The 22,091-nt window shown below is 40.6% G+C and overlaps 2 protein-coding genes across 6 annotated transcripts in view; one reads left to right on the forward strand and one right to left on the reverse strand.

The window, feature by feature from the left end:
* SYN2 (synapsin II) overlaps positions 1-5,192 on the reverse strand; it is a gene marked incomplete at its 5' end in the record, with an annotated part of 148,570 nt that extends 143,378 nt beyond the window's left edge. The window contains one exon of the mRNA XM_083603412.1: positions 4,804-5,192. Within this exon, the coding sequence (XP_083459538.1) occupies positions 4,804-5,192 (389 nt within the window). The remainder of the gene's footprint in view (positions 1-4,803) is intronic.
* Positions 5,193-5,278: 86 nt separating this feature from the next.
* TAMM41 (TAM41 mitochondrial translocator assembly and maintenance homolog) overlaps positions 5,279-22,091 on the forward strand; it is a 146,126-nt gene continuing 129,313 nt past the window's right edge. For 2 of the 5 annotated variants that reach the window (XM_083603544.1, XM_083603543.1), the window contains exons 1-2: positions 6,419-6,452; positions 18,786-18,847. The gene's annotated coding sequence lies outside the window, so the exon portion shown is untranslated. Of the gene's footprint in view, positions 5,847-6,418; positions 6,453-18,785; positions 18,848-22,091 lie in introns of those variants that run through there. The other 3 variants (XR_014545484.1, XM_083603542.1, XM_083603546.1) reach the window with 3 other exon arrangements.

The following is a 22,091-nucleotide window of genomic DNA, read 5'->3' on the forward strand; positions in this document are numbered from 1 at the left end:
TAGTACATTAGCTCAGTCAGTAGAGCATGAGACTCTTAATCTCAGGATTGTGGGCCTGAATTCTAACAGGGCGGGGTATAAATAAATAATAATAATAATAATAATAATAATAATAATTATTATTATTATTATTATTATTATTATTATTATTATTACTGAGCAAAAGATTCCTGCAATGCAGGGGTTGGACCAGATGACCCTCGTACTACCTTCCAACTCTACAGTTATGATTGTATGTATATATAAATAAGCAAGACATTAATGTTTGTAGAATATCAATATGGGCATGATGTATTGATTGGAAAGACAATTTTGAATAATAATTATCATGGTGCCGTGCCAGCATGCTGAAATCTATTCTAAATTAGTTTATTACTGAAGAAAGAAACACATGTTTATATACAACAGTGACCATTCAAGATAAAAACAGTCCAATTTTTATTTCCTTAAGCTCTCATACCATTACTGCATCCTTTTGGCGACCATTGACAACATTACAGTGGACGCTCGTGTTGCAAACGTGATCCGTGTGGGATGCACGTTCGCAACCTGCAGCATTTGCAACCCACGTCTGCGCACGTGTAGGTTGCGATTCGGTGCTTCTGCGCATGCGTGACCGCAGAAACCCAGAAGTAACCCATTCCAGTACTTCCGAGTTTCGGCAGTCCATAACCCAAAAAAATGCAACCTGAAGCGTCTGTAACCCGAGGTATGACTGTACTTTAGAATACCACAACCAATTTTCACATGGTAGCAAGATGAAGCAAATTTCCGTTTTCACAGTTTAAATAATTCTGGTGACCACATATCATAATTATCCTGTTTCTTCCTGCACCTATACTCAGATTGATAAAGTATGAGCAGCAAAATTCTTACTTTTATAACATAGCAAGTACTCCCAGCTATTTGTCAACATAAAGTATGTGTATAGTTAGGCACTTATTTAAAAAGGGGAAAAGGAAACTTGTTCCAAAATACTGACTAGAATAAAGTAGGATGGAAATGGAGAAAAACCAAACTGCATTACCAAACTGTTCTTTCCAGACTCTTCATGGGAGGAAGCAGAAACACAAAGTGTGAAGAAGCACAAACAATTATGGTACATTGACTATAATTATGTAATAAGCTGAGGTAGAATTGGAATATGGGCTGCTGATACCACAAGTACTCTCAAAGCGAATGAACAGTGAATCTTCTTGTGTAGTTATCCTCTGTAGTTCTCAGGAACAGCAGATCTAAGGATAGAGGTATTCTCTGAAGGGAACCAGCCTCAGCTGGAGTAGAAAAGCTCTAGATACCCACACACACATCTGCCTCTTTACCTATGGAGTATTATGCTGACAGACTTGCTCCAGAGCAAGTAGTCAAACCCAGTGCTTGAGTGATACCACTCCTGTAGACAGTGGTGTAGCGTGGGTTGTCAGCACCCGGGGCAAGGCAAGTAATTTGCGCCCCCTAACCCGTGGATTTGCGCCCCCTAACCCGTGGATTTGCGCCCCCTAACCCATGGATTTGCCCTAACCCCAAATGTTGCGCCCGGTGCGGCCCGCCCCCCCTGCACCCCCCACGCTACGCCACTGCCTGTAGATGTACTCCACACTACTTATACTGGCAGATAACCATACCTGGTGGGGATTCTCTCTTTTATGCAACACTTAGGAGGACAGAAATTGTCTAAGGGTTTTTACCTGGCAAACCTAGATGTACCGTAGGTGCTTTAGAATTAGCAGACCTCTTATCACATTGATGGGATAAGAACAGTAGATTCACAGACCAAGATGCACAATTCTAAGGAACTAATTTTGAATGCAAGATAAAATAGTTCTGACCTTGTAACATAAATGTTCCTACTGCGTTATCTAGATATGCACACAAAGAGGCTTCACCAGGGGCTAATGTTGTTAAACAAACCATTTGTAGCTGCTGTCTTATTCTAACTCAAAGAGAAAAGATTGTAGTAAATTAAAATATAGTTTCTTCTAATTTGATCCATATGGTCAAACAAACTGATACTCATTTATGTTTACTATGAAAATATATTTCCTAATGAGACAAATGCATTCCATGTAATATGCAATTTCATTTCTCCATTACAAATCTAGCAAATCTTCATCAGTTTTTCTGCAAACAGAACCTCTGCCTTAAAAAAAGCCTTCCAAATAAAGAGCTTAAATAGAACAAGTCAGGTACATAAAACAGACATATTTAACAGAGGGACACCACAGCTGACATTTCCTAAACCACAGTTTATTATCTAGATCCGGAACAGAGTGTTCCTTTAACCAAATGTTGGTGAATTATACTATGATTGCCATAAAAATAAAATCCAGTGTACCTTGGAATCTATTGTAATAGAGATATGAATTTTAAGAGATTTTGAAAATAGAAAACATGAATAGCAGGAGGCAATACTCAAAGGTACATAAGCATCACTAGTCTGGTGCGGAAATGCACATACTGTGTTGCTGCGCAGAAACCAAAGGGATATGCCACCTTGGGAAATGTCTGACAGTTGCTGTAACTGAAGCAAAAGTACCCAGGATTTGGTTTACGAGTTAGACTATCAGACCAAGGCCCCTCTAGCCTAGCATCTCATTTTCAACAGGCAGCCATTCAAACATCTTTGGAATATCTTAAGCAAGGCATGAAGGATCTCCTTTTATTTGTCCCTAGCATTTAGTACTCCAAATGCTACTGTCATGAAAGCTCCATTTAACTATCATGGCTAATAGCCATAAATAGTCCTGTTTTTGAATTTATTCATGCTTATAAGCCAGTTGCTATCACCACATCTTGTGGCAGCACATTTTCCTTTAAATTCACACAATCATTTTGAGTTAAAAAGTAAGATTTCTTGCTATGAGCTGTATTAGTTCATTGTCTAGAACTATCATTTGCACATAATACCAGAGGGGGGAAACCAAGGCAAGATAATCTAAATCAAATACTAAACCATTAACTGTTTTTGCTTTAATTTCCACAATAACCATATTACACAGTGCAGGCAGATAGATAATGAAAGATGGGAACAGTTCTATGTTCAGTGCTTATCATTGTTTTAAAACCTCTATTAATTTCCATGCACACCACAAGCATCCAAAGTAGTAGGAATGTTAGTGTATTGCAGCAAAACAGCGCTGTGATCCCATGCATGTTTAATCCGATGTATACCCCACTGAGTTTAAAGAGACTAAAGGCATAATCCTAACAATCTACTCAGAAGTAAGTCCTATTGAATTCAATGGAGCATACTCCCAGGTAAGTAGGATTAGAATTGTAGCCTTACTACCAGGTAATTGTGTATAATCCTATTCACGCTTACTAGGAAGCAAGGACCACCATCCACAGTGGAGATTATTTCCAAGTGGGCATGCATAGCACTGGATTATCATGGTACTGTAAAGACTAAGACATTTATTGAAACATATGCTTTCATGACTAGAGTGGACACATAAACATGGCTGTCAGGTACACAGGAAAGGCATGCTATTTAAAGTGTTGCACAAAGCAATCGTTTGTGTTATAATCTGCACCACATTTGACCTCATGGCCAACACTGTATAAACATTCTTTCTTTTTAAAAATACTTATTACAAATCCTTATATTCCACAGAGCTTCCAATCATCTTTCATTTAGATAGCTGATCAGATCAACACCTGTCAGCTTCAGTAATAGTGCCGCATCAGGTACTCACAGATCATTCCCCAAGTTGACTATGTAAATATTTTCCAGAGCCTCAAGGAAAACACTCTAGCTCCAAAATCAGATAACTGAAAACTTCTCTTGATATTTTACATCCAGGTTGGTTATTTTTTTGCTGTTGTAAGACCTCACCTTTTCACATCCCTTTTGTAAACTGAGGTTTAATATCTTATCAAAACAATGTACAATAAAATTGCTTTCACACGGGATACATGCCAGTGATCTAGCAGTCGCTATTCATATTTTGTGGAAACAACTATGATAAATAGGACTAAAATCCAAACACTCCAGATGTGATGAAGTTACCCTCATCTATTTGGAATGAATCTGATAAAAGCTTGTCTCTGTTCAAATAGAGAGCATGTTCACAATATTTAGGCAAATTGTACATAGTGGTTTTAAAACTTATACTGTATCTGGGAACACACCAGTCTCACACGCCTTGTCTCATAGGTTCCATCTCTGGTGTAACTAAACACCAGAGATACATTTGCAGGGTTTAATGAACACTTCCCTCAGCCCCTGCAAAAACCTTGCTCGGAATCTGTACACAAAGGCCGCCATGGGTGATGGTACTGGTGTAAATTCACCGAGTGTGTTGCGCGCTGGGAAGCTGCAGTCAGCTGGAAGCTCCCAGCACATGTACTCCCAGCCAAATATGCACATGCATAATAGCGGCACGTGACAATCTACAGGCAGGTCCGTTGGCTTTTCCCCCCACGTTGAAGGTTGGGTTTTGTTTTTTGTTTCTTTTGCATAGAGAGTAAAGCTGGGAGGTGACCCTTTCTCTGCCGTTTCAGCACACAGACAGCCCCCCTTTTCTATGCCCTGTTGCTGCCTCAACCCAGCGGCATTCGGGCCCCCCCCCTCGTCCTCCCTGCAGCCCAGTGGGCGCCCATGACAAGCATTTTCTCCGCGCTCCTTCAAAGCCTACGGGCTTTTCTCCAGCGCACTAAGGCACGGCTGTAGCGCCTACTAGGGCTTGCCCTGTTTTCCCGCCTTCTGCCAATCCGAACCGGGTGGGGTGAGGAGAGGCACCAATCCGGACACTTTGCAGCTGGGGGTGGCGGGGTGGTTGAGGGAAGGAAAGAGCACCTTACCAGTCCGTGTGAGGCTCATCGATGACCAGGAGCAGCTTGAACTTTTTGGCAGCCGCCGAGGAGGACGAGCCGGCGTCCACCAAGCCCGCCGAGGCTGCCGTCTGCTTCACAGCATTGGAGAGCGAGCTGAAGAAGCTGCTGCCCACCGACTGCTGCGGCGGCTGCTGGGGCGGCGGCGCTGCCGCCGGCTGAGGCTGCCTGCGCTCCGAGGCCGGGGAAGCCGAGGCCGAGGACGACGAGGAAGCAGGCGCCGCCGCCGCCGCCGCCGCTGCTGCTGCCGGCGGGGGAGGCTGCTGGGGCTCCGGCCGCTGCAGGTCGGTCATGTAGCCATTGGGCAGGTTGGCGATGAAGCTGCTGTCCGAAAGCCTGCGCCGCAGAAAGTTCATCATTTGGCCGCCACGAAGGGGGAAAGGAGACTGGCTGGAGGAACAAAGCCTGGCTGGCTGGGCGCTCGGCACGCCGCCGCCTCCTCGCTGGGTCGCGCAGAGGAGGGAAAGGGCTGCCTGCCTCTCGCTTGCACAGCGCTGGAGCCGTCGGCTGCTGCTGCCGCTGCTTGCCGCCGCTGCCGCTTCTTCCGCGCTCCTCCCGCCCTCCGGTCTCTAGGTGGCAGCCGCCCAAGCCCGCTTCTTCTGCTGTGAATATGAGCAGGCAGAGCAGCGGAGGACGCCCAGCCGCTTCACTGGCGAGATGAAAGGGGGACCCTCCGACAGGGCGGCGGCGCTCGAGGGCTCAGCGCCCACTAGCGCTCATTTCGGCGGGAAAGCCCTTCGCCGTCCCGGTCTCCCCCGCCCCGCCTCGCCTGCCTCCCCTCCGGAGCACGGGAAAATCCTCTTCAAAACAACCCCTCCCATCATCTGTGCTTTACCTCAGGGAGAGATGCTGCCAGTTTCCTAGGGAAAGTTTCCTTTACAACTGGGGAAAAAAAACTCCCCTCAAGAAAAACCACGGGGCGCTTCTCACCAGACTGCTGGTAAGGAAAGCCCTTTACACCAGCCACGCTTCACTGCAGAGCATTTACTGTCACGGGAACGGGATTTTCTCAGGTACATTTTTTTGATGTGTGGCACCATCAGCATGAGGCATGGCCAGCCCACCCACAAGGCAAGGTGAGGCAACCGCCTCAGGCGGCAGGATCCACAGGGGCAGCAGATCACACTTCTGTATAGATATTTATTCCCTCCTTCAGGGCCATCTTATCTATAGGTGCTAAGGGCACCAGTAGCTGAGGCAGCCGGCCGGGCTCCGCCCTTGTGCGCTCCTGGGATTGGCAGGCCGTGGAGAGGCCCACCCAGTGCACAATGCTCAAACGAGGTGCCCAGCGGCTGCCCACCCCACCCCCAAGGTGCCCGGCCCAGCCTTGCTCTGAGGCGGCCAGCCAGGCCAGTTCTGCCGTGCGCCCCTCGCCGGCCTGCCCAGAACACACTGCCCAGCCAACGAGGCACTCGGCCTTGCTAAGACGCTGCCTTGGGCTTCTCTGTTGCTGCTGAGGCGGCTAGCCAGGCCAGTTCTGCCGTGCACGCCTTGCCAAGGGAGAAATTCCTAGGGAAGGCTTCATTTACAACTGAAAAAAAACAAAACCTCCCTGCGAGAAAAAACAGGGAGCATCCCCACTTCTCACCAGACTGCTGCAACCTCCCTCCAGCCATTTGGTAAGGAAAGCCATTTACACCAGCCACGCTTCACTGCAGATCATTTACTGTCATGGGAACGGGACGTTCTCAGGTACACTTTTTTGACGTGTGGCACCATCAGCATGAGGCAGGGCTGGCCCATCCACAAGGCAAGGTGAGGCAACCGCCTCAGGCAGCAGGATCCACAGGGGCAGCAGATCCCACTATAGATCTTTATTCCCTCCTTGTTCCTAGTGTACATCTTCACTCACCATTTTGCGGTTTGCCTCAGGTGCTAAAACGTCTTTGACTGGCCTTGTCATTCATACAGTTCTGTCATGTAACTCTACTTTCGTAACTGTGCCCTTTCATGAAGAAAAAGAGACCTCAATGTTATTTAATGGTGTCATTTTTAAATAGTACAGCTAGTGCAGGGGTGGCCCGGCAAAACAAGAAGGTGATGTCTCACCTGGTTGCTGCCACTCCACAAAAGAACCTCCCAAATCGGGGGTTGCATGGCTTCCCTCTCACACACCAGTTCCAGTGGTGGCCCGCCACAACCACAGGAGAAGCGAGGATGACGCTTATCGGCCCACCCCATTGCCGGAAAACTGAGAAGTGGCAGTGGCAGCAGCATGTTCTCACAAGAGCTCACCAGATCACCGCTGCCACCAGTTTTCCAGCGGCCAGTGGGGCGCCCATGGGGGCTACCACCCCAGTGGGGTTCTGCTGCCTGAGGCAGCTGTCTGCTTCAGTGTGCCTCATGAGTGAGACTTGAAATAGTGCTTTTCTGTATGTGCATGGGCAATCACTTTTAAATGATAGACTCACTAAGGAATAACAGAAAGAGAATGAGAGAGAACAGGAGAACATGGAAGGGGCAAAGTGCATTTTCCTCAAGCTGATGGCCAGTTCAACAACCTATCTCCATAACTGAAGGGTTGGTCATGTTGCCATAGCAGCAGCCAAGTGTTGGTACTCTCCAGCAGGGGGTGGGCATTTCCCCCACTTATTTACCTGACTAGATACAACATCATTTTGTAAGCAGAACAATAGGAGAGCTGGTTTGTGTGAGAGACTGAGCGACAATGGGAGCTGACAAGACACAGTTTTTTCACCCCAGAAGCCTAATAAGGAGACAAGGTTTGTTGGAGTGTTGATGCTGTGCCCCCTTTCCCCCTGCTCAGGGGAGATAGATAGATCTGTAAATTAAATTGTATATCCTAAAGACAGCATTGACCTTCATTCCACTGAAACTGGGTAAATGCTGGAACCCCTGGAGTCTTTTGCCACTCAGAAATTGGGATGCAAACAACAATATGATAAATCATCAAGTTTTGTTTGCTATAAAATTGGTGGCCATTGCAAATGTGGGAATAAAACAGTTCATACACAGTTAAGGTGCCTGAGTATAGCATAAAAATGGACATAGTAAAATCGCCTGCATAATATGCAACATTTTGAAAGATAATTTTATGCCAGAGTAATATGTGAGCCATTAAAGCAAACATAGCAACCATTTATTATTTAGGCTGCACAATAACACAGTTCTTTGTATGAAATATTTAGCTCCACCAGATGCCAAATGAATGGTTTTTTGTTTGTTTGTTTGTTTGTTTGTTTTCACTCAAGAATTACATTTCAAATGTTCCCTTCAGATATCTGTAAGGAAAAAATACAAATAGCAATATGACACAGGTTTATATAGTGAAAACTGGTAAATCCCATCTATCACTATGTTTCTATTGTTAGATTCCTAGCTGAGGGTACCAGAATCTCATACTTAGCTATAAATTCCTGATCAGAATTGAGAGCTTGGCAAAAGAATGACTGTGAGACTGCAGTCTGAAGACATCTGCAACCAAGTACTGTGCTGGGGGAGTTGGGGGGTTGCTGGTTATAAATGACATAGTGAATGGACATTGTAACACAGCGAGCCAAGATGACCAAGCACTTTGTTACTGCAAGCACACAATATCAAATCCAAGGAGACAAACCTATTTAAAAAGGCTGGATAAACAGAAAATGTGGGGTTACTTAAATGCATTTTAAGCCATAATTTATAACGATGTTTTCACAATTTTCCAGTCCACTATTCTTATTTTTCCTTCTGGAAAACCTTGCTTAACTGATCCATAAGGGTAGCCATATAATAACTGGGAGCAGGTCTTCCAGGACTGGCAGCCAAGATGGATGCACCTGGATATCAAGAAAATGTTCAAGAAAAGAAGAAGAAGCAAAAACTATGGTTATCACAATGAAAATAACTTTTTGGCCCAAAAATACTTTACAGGCCACATAGCGTTTACTGGACATTTGTTGATGCTACACAGTGTGAAGTAAATATGCTTTTCTTAAAACAGCATGTCAGCTATCAATGTCTATTGATCCATTTGATCATGATGCAGCACCAGCCAGACTCTATAAACAACTAGCTCTGCATGTAATTAAAACGACTACAAGGAAGAATTTTAAAGCAATAACCATATGGTAAATGTGAATCCACCCAAAGAGCCAATCAGAATCAATTAGTCTTGGATTCTTTATGGCAGTGTATATTCCTTGCAATTCACTTGATCAGTCGCCATCAACAACTCTATTAGTATTTCTGAGGGTAGAGAGCTGGTCTCCAGCTGACGTTTTACTCCAGCGATCACTGCTAGTATGCTAACATTTTTGCTGGTGCAAGCCTGCTTTGTTGTCTTCTTTCCTTAGAGTGAAATAGTTCTGTTCAAATGACTAAACTGGTGTAACTTGCATATCTGAATCATCTGATCAAGTCAAAAGGAGGATCTGAGTTTACCACACATCAGGTGCAGATGTGTGGCAGAATGTATAGTTACAATTGTAATCCTTTAGGGATCATATTTGATTCTGTTATTTGAATCAGCTGTACCACCTTCCACCCAACAAAACTGTTAAGTGTATTTGGAAGTGGAAATTAGCTAAGTTTGGAGGTGATTCGGGGAATCAGCTAGCCTCATCAGAGTTGTAAGTCTGCCCCAGTCTCATAGTTAATGGAGAAGAAGGCCTTCAGTGCAGTTACAGAGTGCTGGCAACCACCTGCAGGGGAGTGAAAGAATAGCAATCCAAAGACCTGAGAACTGATTCAATCATAAAGCAAAGAAAGAGCCGATCCTCTTGGGAGGTGTTCCAGGGGGTTTTGTGCAAGACCACTGTGCAATAGAAGATGTGTGATGGAGAAAATGTCTGCTCACAGAAGTTTCTCAATTCTGCTGTTTGACAATTATTATTTTTACCCCATGCTTAGGGCAGTGTATATGACTCTCCCTTTTGTCATAACAATTCTTTGTGATATGATAGGCTGAAAGACAATGACTGATCCAAAGTCACCCAGCTGAGTATAGATTGAACTCCTCATTTATATTCTGACAGTCTAACCACTCCTATACACTGACTCAATATATTTCCTCAACCTAATTATTGCGGTACAGTGGTACCTCGGGTTAAGAATTTAATTAGTTCTGGAGGTGCGTTCTTAAACTGAAACTGTTCTTAACCTGAAGCACCACTTTAGCTAATGGGGCCTCCCGCTGCTGCGCAATTTCTGTTCTCATCCTGAAGCAAAGTTCTTAACCCGAGGTACTATTTCTAGGTTAGTGGAGTCTGTAACCTGAAGCATCTGTATCCTGAAGCGTATGTATCCTGAGGTACCACTGTACTTAGGTATACATTCCCATATATGGGAAGGACTAAATACATTCTGTGCATGTAACAGCAAAAACCAGGTTCAACCCCAGTATCTCCAGGTAGAAAAGAGAAGTACTATCATTTGCAGCCTGGGGAGCCACTGCAAATCAGTGTAGGGCAATACTGAGCTAGATGGACCAGTAGTATGACTCAATATTACAACAATATTACCAAACATTAATTCCATCTATGGAGGATAACAATTTGGGTTATTGTTGCTGTTAGTTCTGAAGAAGGGCTTTCTAAATAGGTAAATGCTAGCCTACTTCAAAGAACAAGCATTTCCTTCACAATAAGAACACAGGAAATACTTTGCAGGATCATACCAGTGTGTACATAATAAGCCATTAAGAAGGTCATATATATTTAGATCTACAGAACTGAATGAAAATAGACTCATTTAATTAAATGGATGTGACTGAAGCTCACTAATTTCAGTGGCTCTACTTTGTATAGACCTGAATTGGACACAATCCACATATTCTAGTAATTTGTTTTCTGATTTTTAATTTAATATAGGAGTAATAGAAAATATAATGATATTATTAATAAATATCCTATTTTAAATTATTATTTAAATATTTTTAACCTTTTTATATTGCTTGATTTATTTTTTTGTTCTGCTGTTTTGTCATTTGCCACCCTGGACTCTTTTGGGAGAAATGGCAGGATAGAAATTTAATAAATAAATCATATTAATAATTATTCTATTTTAGAAAAGAATAGGCACAACTAAAGAAATATAAGCATACATTTTGATGTGATTGGGTGCTGTCCATGGTGCTACACAGTGGAACATAATGTTTCTTTTTCATTTGTTCTGAAGCTACAGTGCCGATTTTGGCTTAATACAGGCATAGGCAAACTCGGCCCTCCAGATGTTTTGGGACTACAAGTCCCATCATCTCTGACCACTGGTCCTGTTAGCTAGGGATGATGGGAATTGTAGTCCCAAAACATCTGGAGGGCCGAGTTTGCCTATGCCTGGCTTAATAGGATAAAAGCCAACACTGTGGTGTTTTATGATGTTTTTAACCACATCCTGAAAGCTTATGAGGCTACTAGCTGCAGTGTTGTAACCTATATGCTGGCCAAACTAAGACAGTTATACTCCCATGTATCTTTCTTCAAAAATTTATTGTCTTTCCTAGTCAAAGTAGCTTGTCTTGTAATTTTTCATGTGTATGTAACATCACATTTAGGGATCTCTCTTTCACCTAGTAAATCCTATTTTGATGAGTCTCTTAAGTTTTAATCAAGCATCTCCAAGTGGTAGTAAATAAGATTGCAATGTAAATACTCCTTTTGGGCTACATTAAAAAATGTTCAGTGATAACACACCACAAGTGTATGGAAAATGTACAACTAATTACATTTTCTGTTAAAGTAAATTATTCCAGCAATTTCTTAAGTTTGGGGTTGGTGACAATCATTACATAGCCAAATTAGTACCTTTACTCAATTAGCACCATCCACACAAGGGTATTACAAGGTATGGGAGAGCCAAAGGATTACAGATGTAAAAAAAATCTTGGGGGGGGGGGACTCCTGAGGAGAGGGTAAGAATATTAAGCATTTTGTCAGATACAATGAAAAGGAGCACTCTACACTGCAACATTTTGTTATAGATTCCATACATTGTATGATAATCCCCAAAGGTTTGGATTTCAATTGCACACAGCAAGAGGTAACTCTCTGCTCACAAAAAAACTGTAGAGTTCATAGCAATGTACCAAATGAGAGCTAATCATGTGGAATTAAAATTCATTCAAGCTTGTTTTGTGCATTAACTTGTTATCTGAATTAATGGATTCATAATAATGATCTGACAACAAAATTATGTGCACACAAGTTGTTCTAATTAATTGTTGCTTTAGTTTGCACAAAATAATAGCGGACTGTAAAATTTAGATAAGTTACAATATGGTTGCAAGTCAACAAAGAATTTGAAAGGAGAGCAGTAGCTGAACCGTAAACCTGAATTATTTATTGATACAGGTTTAGTTTTAATTTCCCAAGACATTTAAACAAGTGAAAAGCGTATATTATGTTAATGTTTTTTAAAAAACTTAACTACCCATAATGCATGTTGGGGAAAACGTATAATTAAAACATTAATATCCCACCCTTCTGATGAAAATGAGCACCAGATGAGAATTGTCAAATGAAACCCAGAGTTGATAGTGTATAATGTAATCCTTCATTACTGGAGTTTAGAGAACTGGGGTTAAATGGGTCTGACTTCAATGCAATGCCAGAACAATTTCCCTTGAGCCAGGATCTGATCATACCACAAAACTGCTATCCCTGACACAGCATAAAGGTCTTATTTAAGGAGAAATAAGGAAAATGTTGATATAGGAGACTTTGCTGATAGAGGCATGTTAGAAGTCTTGGGAAATTCTTAATTAATGCTATTATAAGTTCAGGTTTCACCCATATTCCAAAGTCAATTTCAGATTTCACAATTAATCCTTCAACCTGATAATCAATTTGAACTTAGGGTCAACCCCACATCTTGGAGGAGTAACAGCATGAATTAATATTTTCTTGGTTAAGAGCCTTAGAACTCTTGTTCTTCCAAACCATTCCATTTCACAAGAGAGCTATGGAACAAGCTTGTACAGTATAAAACATTTCACACATAGTCTGAAATGTTAGTCTGAGCCGGAACTTGTCACACAATATTAGAATGAACCAGACCTTAACCATTATAACACATGTGATATAGGGTGGGGGGGATGCATTTCATAAATAAATTTTATGTTTAGGTATTAACCTGTGTCGCATTTTTTATACTGTTCTGAAATATTTAATTGATTTATTGTATGTATCTTAGTTTTGCTTTATCTTCGTTGCAAGCTAAAATGGTTATAGGATGGCATATGCGCTCTGTGTGAGGCGATCATTGGGCCTGGTTCAGAGGCTCCAACTGGTGTAAAATGCTGTAGCTAGACTGATTATGGGGACAGACTATTGCTAGCACATAACAGGTGTTCAAAAGTTAGCACTGGTTGTGTATGTGCTACAAGGTTCTTGTATTAATTTACCAGGCCTATGACAGTTTGGGTCAAGGATACCCCAGGGACCATCTGATTCCTTATATCCCTCTCCAATCACTCAGGTCTTTAGTGGAGTCACTGTTAACACTCAGCCATGGATCAGATGCAGGGCTCAGATCTACCCAAAGCTATGTGTTTAGTAATGTGGGTCCAATTTTATGCAAATACCCTCCAATTGAGGTCAGATAGGCCCCACCCTACTGAATCTCCAGCACCTACTGAATAATGTTTTATTCTAGCAGGCATTTTAATTGAGGTTTAATCATACAATTTTAACTGATTTTTATTTTTTGTATTGTATCCTTGTAAGCTGCTTAGAGAAGATTAGTTAAATGATGTATAAATTCTTTAAAGAAATATACATATTTTACATAAATAAATAAAGTTGTCAAGTTTTGGGAGGCTGGTATCTGTTGGACCATCTTATCAGATACCAATCCAGCCAAGCAGATTTTTTTTTTCATCTGAAGATCTTCTTTGGGTACTTTCACCACTGGAAATAAAATAGGTGGCAGCTGTAAAAAGCTTTTCTGATGGTGGTGCCATGCAAGAAGTTCTAAGGGAGGCTTAACTGTACCTACTTTATTGTCATTCCCAGTGCAAGATAAATAGGTTCACATTTTCCTCGTCTTTTAACATAACTTTAATGTTGTTAAGCCCTTTTATGCTGTTGTCAGCTTCTGTTTTCACTGGCAGATTTGTTGTATTTTGGTTTCTCTACTATTATTGTTGGTGTTGTTATAGTTGTGTGGATGTTTTGTAGCACTTTTTTATTTTGTTTGTAAACCACTCAGGAAATGCCAATTGACACTGAACGTGTGGGTTATACATTTTAGAAATAAATTACAGGTGCATCCTAACCAATGCTCAGAAATAAGTTCTCTTTAATTCAATGGGCCCTGCTCCCAGGTAAGTTGTCTTAGTGAGTTAATTGGACCTCTTAATTGGCATAGAATGTTTGCGCCTCTATGGGTGCACTTCTGTTATCAATATAGTTACTTATACCAAAACCAACTACTTTCCTTCCCAACAAACAGGGAGAAAAAAAATTAGGGGCCTGCATTTAATCCATGCACCCACACAGTTGGGAGCATTGTCAAAGCAGGCTGAGACAACCATTCAGCACTACAAATGCAAATCCAGGGTTGGAATCTCTCTGTGTGTGAGAGAGAGAGACAGACAGACACAGACACAATCCTGTGTGCTGCATCTTTTATACTTTGCTTTCTATTCTGGCAGTGGTGCACAGAGCTCTGTTTCTGCCTCATAGATTACACCAAAATATACTATTGCAGAGCTTTCCAAACCTTTCTTGTCGGTGCCACACTTTTTAGACATACATAAATTGACAATGCAGTAATTCAGTTTTGCATCATTTTGCAACATGGTAATTCAGTTTCACTAGTAAACTGGAGGTTAAACTAACCCCTTTTCAGCCCTGGGAGGAGTGTGGAGAACGCTTGCATGACATACCTACACAATGCAGTTGACACACTAAAGTGTCATAACACACAGTTTGGAAAGTTCTGTTCTATTGGTTCACAATGGATATGTATTGATATCCTAAACGCTGAACTTTCCACAGTGCCAGATGATGTACTGTATCAGTCAAAAGCCATGAAATGGGAAGCTAGACATTGGCTAAACAAAGAGGTCCTTTTGCTCTTTGGGGTTGCTAACAAATCTCACTTGCTGTATATATTAATATTATTAATATTATTGATGATAATGATGGGATTTGTGAGTTTTATTTATTCCTATGGTTCTAGAAGCTGAACTAATGCCATTTTAAACAGGAAAAATATTTATTTCCATATCAATGTTAGCAGATGCACTGTTCTTTTAAAAATTATGGAGATTATTTGAGGAGGAAAGAAAACCCTTAAGGCAGCCACATCTCTCAAAGTCTCAAAAATATTTAAGATTCAAGAAGATGAAGATATTCCCTATGTATTTTTCTTCTCTGTCGCATTAGAGGCTTGGAAAATTGAATAGCTGAATGAGGAAGCTGCTTATAAGACTGACTGCAAAGAGATATTACAATAATTAGTTTCTCAAATGCAAAACAGCGAGGAATTAGGAGCTCATCAATACCTATTGTTGACGGCTTCCCAACAGAGGCCTGGCTGAGTTTCAATTATAACAACATAGTTTAAGTTAAAACTGCAAGAGATACAAGGCATTCTCCCTTTGTGCTCTGAGAAATGGGGGAATAATACTCTTCCTATTATTTGCCATTTCCTTTTCCAGTTCACCCATAAGAATTCCCCCACTTCTGTAATTTCTTCTTCATAGAAAACTAAACATTTGTATTTTCTTTGACTATCCCAACCGCCAAATTCCTTACTTACAGCATGTGTCATTATCTTTTCAACTACTGTAATCTCCCAGGCAAGAGCTAGTGGAATGTTCTTTTCTGCATGCCCCAGGAAAACTAAAAGAATTATCTCAATAGTTCATCTCATTCATTAGTAGTAGGTCTTGAAAGATTCAGAATAAGATTCATGCAGCATCTTTTATATAAACCTCAACTGGTCTTAGGTCACACATAAGTCTAAAGACAGGAGGTCCTCTAGTGTCTCAAAGCTAAACATGCCTTAGATCCTTTCACATGACTGAGATACACATCAATGTCAGTAGGCAGTGAGTGCAAAATCACCAAATGAAGGTGTAGGCTTATTATTTCCAGAAGGGTAACTGTATTAGTCTACTGGCACCTTAAAAACTTAGAGATTATTCAGTGATGGATACCCACTCCATATGGCTAACTCTGGTGCCTTCCACTGTAGCAATTTTCAGAGGTGTAGCTATGTTAATCTCTTGAATTATGGTTGATGTTAATAAGAGTTCTATAATTATGGTTGATGTTACTAAGAGTTCTATAATAGTTTTTCCACATAGCACTGATGGTATACTTATGTTGGAAAGATGCAAGGAAATCTGTGGCACCATGGTTAAGTCAGTTGTTACAGCACCAAGGACAGCTCCTTCTCTGGCAATGACTGGAAGTGAGCTGACGTCTTTTTAGCCTCTGCCTTCCACCCAACTCTCCTATCCTTTGCTTCCATGTGGAGAACCAGGACCTCTTAAAAGGTTCATAGTGTGAATGGAGATGTGTCTTCACATCTGTCTTGTCATGCAGATGGAAGACAAGGCTATCAACAGCTACAAGCCACGATGGCTGTGTTCTACTTCCACTGTAAGACGCATTGTGCCTCTGAATACCAGTTGCTGGAAATCAAAGGTGGACAGAGTGCTATTTTCCTCATGTCTGGCTTGCAGGTTTTCCATGGGCATCTGGTCAGCCACTCTCAGAACAGGATGCTGGACCAGGTGGGCCACTGGCCTGACCCAAAGGGCTCATCTTATATTCTTAAAAGCCCAACAATTATCTGGACAACAGTATGAGGTTATTCTCCATATGTGAGCAACACTGTGCTACAGCACCTGCCTCTGAAGCAATGTCCTTATATGTTAAGATAAAATGCTCAATTCATTATAGTCTGTTTTGTATTTCATACATTATTTTTTTTCATCACAATTTCCCCCTCATGCATTATACTCCACAAAAGCTCTAAAGTGAATAGAAGCACATTAAGTTTATTCAAATGCCAGATTACTTTTTTCAATAAGCCTTTTATTTTCTCCTGGGTCATTTCCTCTGACACTTTGCTTCTGCATTACTTAATAATTTTCTTTCAATTCTAAAAATTAATTTGAATTGCTTGTGGGTCTTTCTGGAAAGAAAATGTATTTTTTCTGAACCATAAATATGAAGAATATTATCAGATCTTTACTTTAAACACTATTACTTATCAAAGCAAAAAAATAAAGGCAAAGTGATACATAATTGGGAACTGTATTTAAATGCTGTTTCCTATTAGGTAGCTACCTATTATGTAATTTCCATTGGCTAAGTACCAATTAGATTCTTAGCTACTTAATTCACCCAATTTTAGGTATGGCTATATATGCTTATTATACTTCCAGAAGTAGACAGCAGGTGTTAAGGCTCCAATTTCTGAACTGTAGTTTTTACCAGTGGAAGTTTAAATACATAAAGTGGTACCTCGGGTTAAGTACTTAATTTGTTCCGGAGGTCCGTTCTTAACCTGAAACTGTTCTTAACCTGAAGCACCACTTTAGCTAATGGGGCCTCCCGCTGCCGCCGGAGCACGATTTCTGTTCTCATCCTGAAGCAAAGTTCTTAACCCAAGGTACTATTTCTGGGTTAGCGGAGTCTGTAACCTGAAGCGTATGTAACCTGAAGCATATGTAACTCGAGGTACCACTGTACATACATACAGTGGTACCTTGGTTCTCGAACGGCTTAGTTGTTGAACAAATTGGCTCCCGAATGCCTCAAACCCAGAAGTAAGCCGAGTGTCCATGCAGCTTCTGCTTGAGTGCAGGAAGCTCCTGCAGCCAATTGGAAGCCATGCCTTGGTTTTCAAACGGTTTTGGGTGTTGAACCACTGTACATACATACATAATTTTATTTGTATGCTGCCTTTCTGCAGTTCAAGCCATGCTCAGGGTGGCTTACAACATGAAAAAATGCATAACTATAACATAACAAAAGTAGCCATAAACAATAAATTAAATGTTAAAAAATACACAACCGGACTGAACGATTTCCAGATAAATCACAACAAGATCTATACTAAAGATACAAAAACCCAGCAGCAACAACAACTCCCCTACAACAACATCCCAATTACGGTATGTAACATCACTGGCACAATCTAGCACAAATTAAACACAATTTCCACTGATTTGAATGGGAACTGAGCACCTTCTTAACTTTATAACTCACTAAACTCAACTGAATTTCAAAGTGCTTAACTTTGGCTCAATTGTGATGGTATATTTCCTATATCAAGTATATGTAATTGCATCACCCACCTTCTATCCAGCCAAATCAATATCCCTGCATAGAGGAATAGAGAAAGGAGTCAGGTTAGTTACTGACTGGTGTCTGTATTCTGTTCCACAATGAGTGTTCTACTTCGTCAAGTTAACATTCAGATTCTAGGCCTTGGATTAATTTCTGCAGGTACTTTTTCTCCTAGCTACCATGTTTTCAATTCCACAAATGCTATGTAAAATGGAACTAGATGGTGGCAACAGCTTCTGATGACTGGCAATGTTATGTTGGTTCAAAAGTACACTATTGGTGTAAGATATAGTTGCCTGACAAAATATTCTTTTTCTTCCTAACAAATGCTTCTGTTTATGACTTTTAACATATGGACAGATAGGCTCTTTATCACTTATTTCAGAATTAATGCTAATATTATTGTGTTGTTTTGTTTCTTGCACTAATTTGAACAAGGAGAATGTGTAATGAACATATCCTAATTATCTTTAAAAATCCACTTATTCAGAAGCCTTCTTCCAAAGTTCTGATATAAAATTGACCTACGTTAAAAAGAGTCTGGAATACTATTGTCACCCAGGTGCAAATCATTAAGACAGATTTCAAAATGCTTTGGAATTTTCCTGAAGTGATTACAGTAGTTAGGGCTATGCACAACCATGCTAATCAGGGGTCTGATTAAATGGACTAAATCCAGCTCTTTTCTTTCCATCCTGACAGACCGACTGATGCTACCACTAATTTTCTGGAATATCTTTGCACACTCCCAGCTACTGGATTGGGTGAGTCGGAAATAAGTTAACTCTTTCTACAGCACACAGTTTTCCTCATCCAGCTCGGGATAAAATGCCTGCTTTAGTACATGCATGCTCTCTAGCTAGATTGGGTTAACGATTTGTACTCGGAGAAGCAACAATGTAAGTGTGACATCATATTTCAATCAATGCTCCTTACAACTTTGCTACCTTCAACTTTCCTTTTGATTTGTGACATATGTTATTAACAGCTGAACAAAGAACTGTAGTCATGCAGTATTTAGTACATGTGAAAGAACCTTTCACAATTATACCTTCACCATTTTGCATGGCTATCTGTCTGGATTTGCCATGGAGCCACTCTGGCTGTAGCAATAATCTTCTTTTGGAAGAGGAGCAGAGAAATCAATTTACTGCTGCTCTAGTTCCATAGATCACAGAAAAGAACGCATGAAAGAGATAATCAGTTGAAACTGAATAGCTAAACAGAATTGCACATGATTAACTTCAAGGATACTTAGTTATGTCATTGTAAGCAAAAAATGAATGTTTAAAAGGCATAATGAGGAGCTGATTAACAGATGGCCAAGGGTATATCTGCATTCATAAAAATAGATCACCACAACCATTACTCATGGTATACTTGTTTCAGTGACTACTATAACTGCAGATTATATTAACCCTTGTGTTCCAGGCGACCATGAATGGAGAGAGTAATATTTATAAAAGGGGAAATAATAATCCCATTTCTTGAACATTAGATGAATTTTTAGATAACATAAATAGCTTCCAATCAGTAATAATATTAAAGGTCACCTAGAGAAAATGAGTAAAATTTGACTTAGAGTTTACAAATCATAAACACTCTAAATACTGCTGCTAAGGTCTGGCACTGTCAATTATGCATTAGCTTAACACAAGTGATTATTGATTCCTGTAACTATATGTACTAGAAAGACTACAACATCTTAAGAAGAATATTTTGCCAAACCATATTATACCATTTGTCTGGCCACTGTAGGAGGCAATTCTAGACCCCACTATTGGAGGCATAATTCTAAACTAAATGTGCCCCTTCTCTAATCCAGCAAGGCAGTTCCTCTTAATTTCTTCTAGCAAGGACTCTGGAGTAGTAACACTGAAGTCAATTAAGACATACTGGAACATTACTGCAAATATAGCCAGACAGATCTGATGCAGGCAAATGCCTTACACTCTTACAATATCTCAAGGGGGAATTAACACAGATGATTCCTACACTTCAAATGTACACTCTGGTTGCAAATCTTAACATCCGCAGCATGAATAGGAAGACTAGGCATATCATGTTAATATTTATTATTTTCAAAACCGTAATACTTATGCTTAATACTTTTATGGCATATGTTATTTCAGTGATCCTTACAACACATTTGGACACCTCTCAAAATATTGTTGCCAAACTCAGTACGAGTGTTCCTGATGTGAAGGTTGGGGTCTACATTGATGTTTGGGTGCCAGGCACCATTTTGAATCAAGATGGACCAAAACATCACTTGGGTGTGACTTGGCCCATTTTTGACATAGATTCAGCCACCTTTCAAAATACCATCACCAAACCTGGGACAAGGGTTTTCGGGGGGGGGGGGCAGCAATCTTTACTGATGTTTGGACATTGGAAATCATTTTGAATCAAAATGCTAGACCAAAATGTGACTTTGGGTTAACTTCACTTTATATTTGATGTGGTGGGTCCAAATTCACAAACTGAACTATCCATTTAAAAAAATCACACTATTTTTTTGGTTTCTAAAACTACCCAGGCAGCACTAGGCACTCCTTGCTAGTTGTTTATAAATGCAACACACAATTATCCCAATTCAAATCATTTTAGTCACAAGTAAGTTCTGTTGAAATCAATGGGCCTTCATTAGCAAGGACTAACATAAATCCCATTGATTTCAGCAGCACTGATATATAATTCATTTTGTCTGGATTGATCACTGAGCATCCAGTTCTGAAGACTGTACATTTCCTATTCTAAATAAGAAAACCATCTGACAACTCAATCCTAGCACACCAATAAACACCTGGCATACTGTTCAGTAAAAGAATATTGCACACCCAAAAACCTTGGAGTATGAAAATTTCTTGATTTGGCATGGTAGTAATGCTTCCTGATAGGCTTCTCTGAGAAGGCTATTCTATAGTTGCACCATCAATTTAAAGTCTGCTTTGATGGTCAAACTATATGCCACATGTACAGGCCATTCATGAGAAATCAAGCATTAAAGCATGCAATCTTTTTTTTTTCTGCATTAAATCAATTGTAGGGGACTACAAATTTGATCAAAGCAGAGGTGCTTATGGAGGGGAGGTTAACCATTTCCCTCTGTACTGTTTCCCCATCTTTAACGACCCACAAATCTTTTAATCCCAATAACCATGAGCTGATGATTTCCATCTTCCCAGGCTGGCCTTAAAGAACAGGATGGGGAAAACCATTCACACTCTGGGTGAAGACCAGATTTAGAGCTTTAGAAGCTATAACCAGTAAATATAATCCATCATATACAAGAAGTATAATCTGCTTTTGAATTACACATCATTCTTAAGCCACATTGAGCTTTTAAGTGTCAGTTTCAATACACAGGAAGTGAATTGTAGCTTGCATTATATGAGATATGTGCTTCCTAAGTCACTTTCTGTTATAGCATGAACACAATAAATTCACAAAAGCATGTTCTGACAGATGGTTCCCTGTTTCCACAACTCCAGGCAATTTACGGTAAATCCTGTAAATAGAAGCATGGCTATAAGAAGCAGCATCGTGTGTGCTCGGAATACAGTATGTCGATTGCAAAATCTGTCACATTCCTCACAAGAGCCTATGCATAATATGTACCACATCAGGATTTCCTCAGTTGTCAAGCGTCATTCTACTGTACAAACCTATTAAAAATAATGCAAAGTGTGTCGTGCTGCCCTCTGAATGCTCATAAAGGGCAACAGCTTCACCTATGGGTACACCACACTTAGTATTACTGAACATTCAAACATTCCTAAGTGCTATAATACTAAAGACCTCTATTATTATTTATTGCTTATTTTAGTTCTAACCGTCTGCTATATGCTACATATGTCATAAAAGCCATAGGCCTTGAAAGCTGTTTTTGAAGATAGGTACAGATATGTTGAGTGAGGAAAGGCTAAAGCAATAATTTCCTTATTATTGAACAATAAATATTTCTGTCTGGGTCTTTGGGACACAAGTGTAGGCACCTTGCATGAT

This window comes from Podarcis filfolensis (assembly GCF_964270895.1).
Source record: "Podarcis filfolensis genome assembly, chromosome: 2".
NCBI lineage: Eukaryota > Metazoa > Chordata > Lepidosauria > Squamata > Lacertidae > Podarcis > Podarcis filfolensis.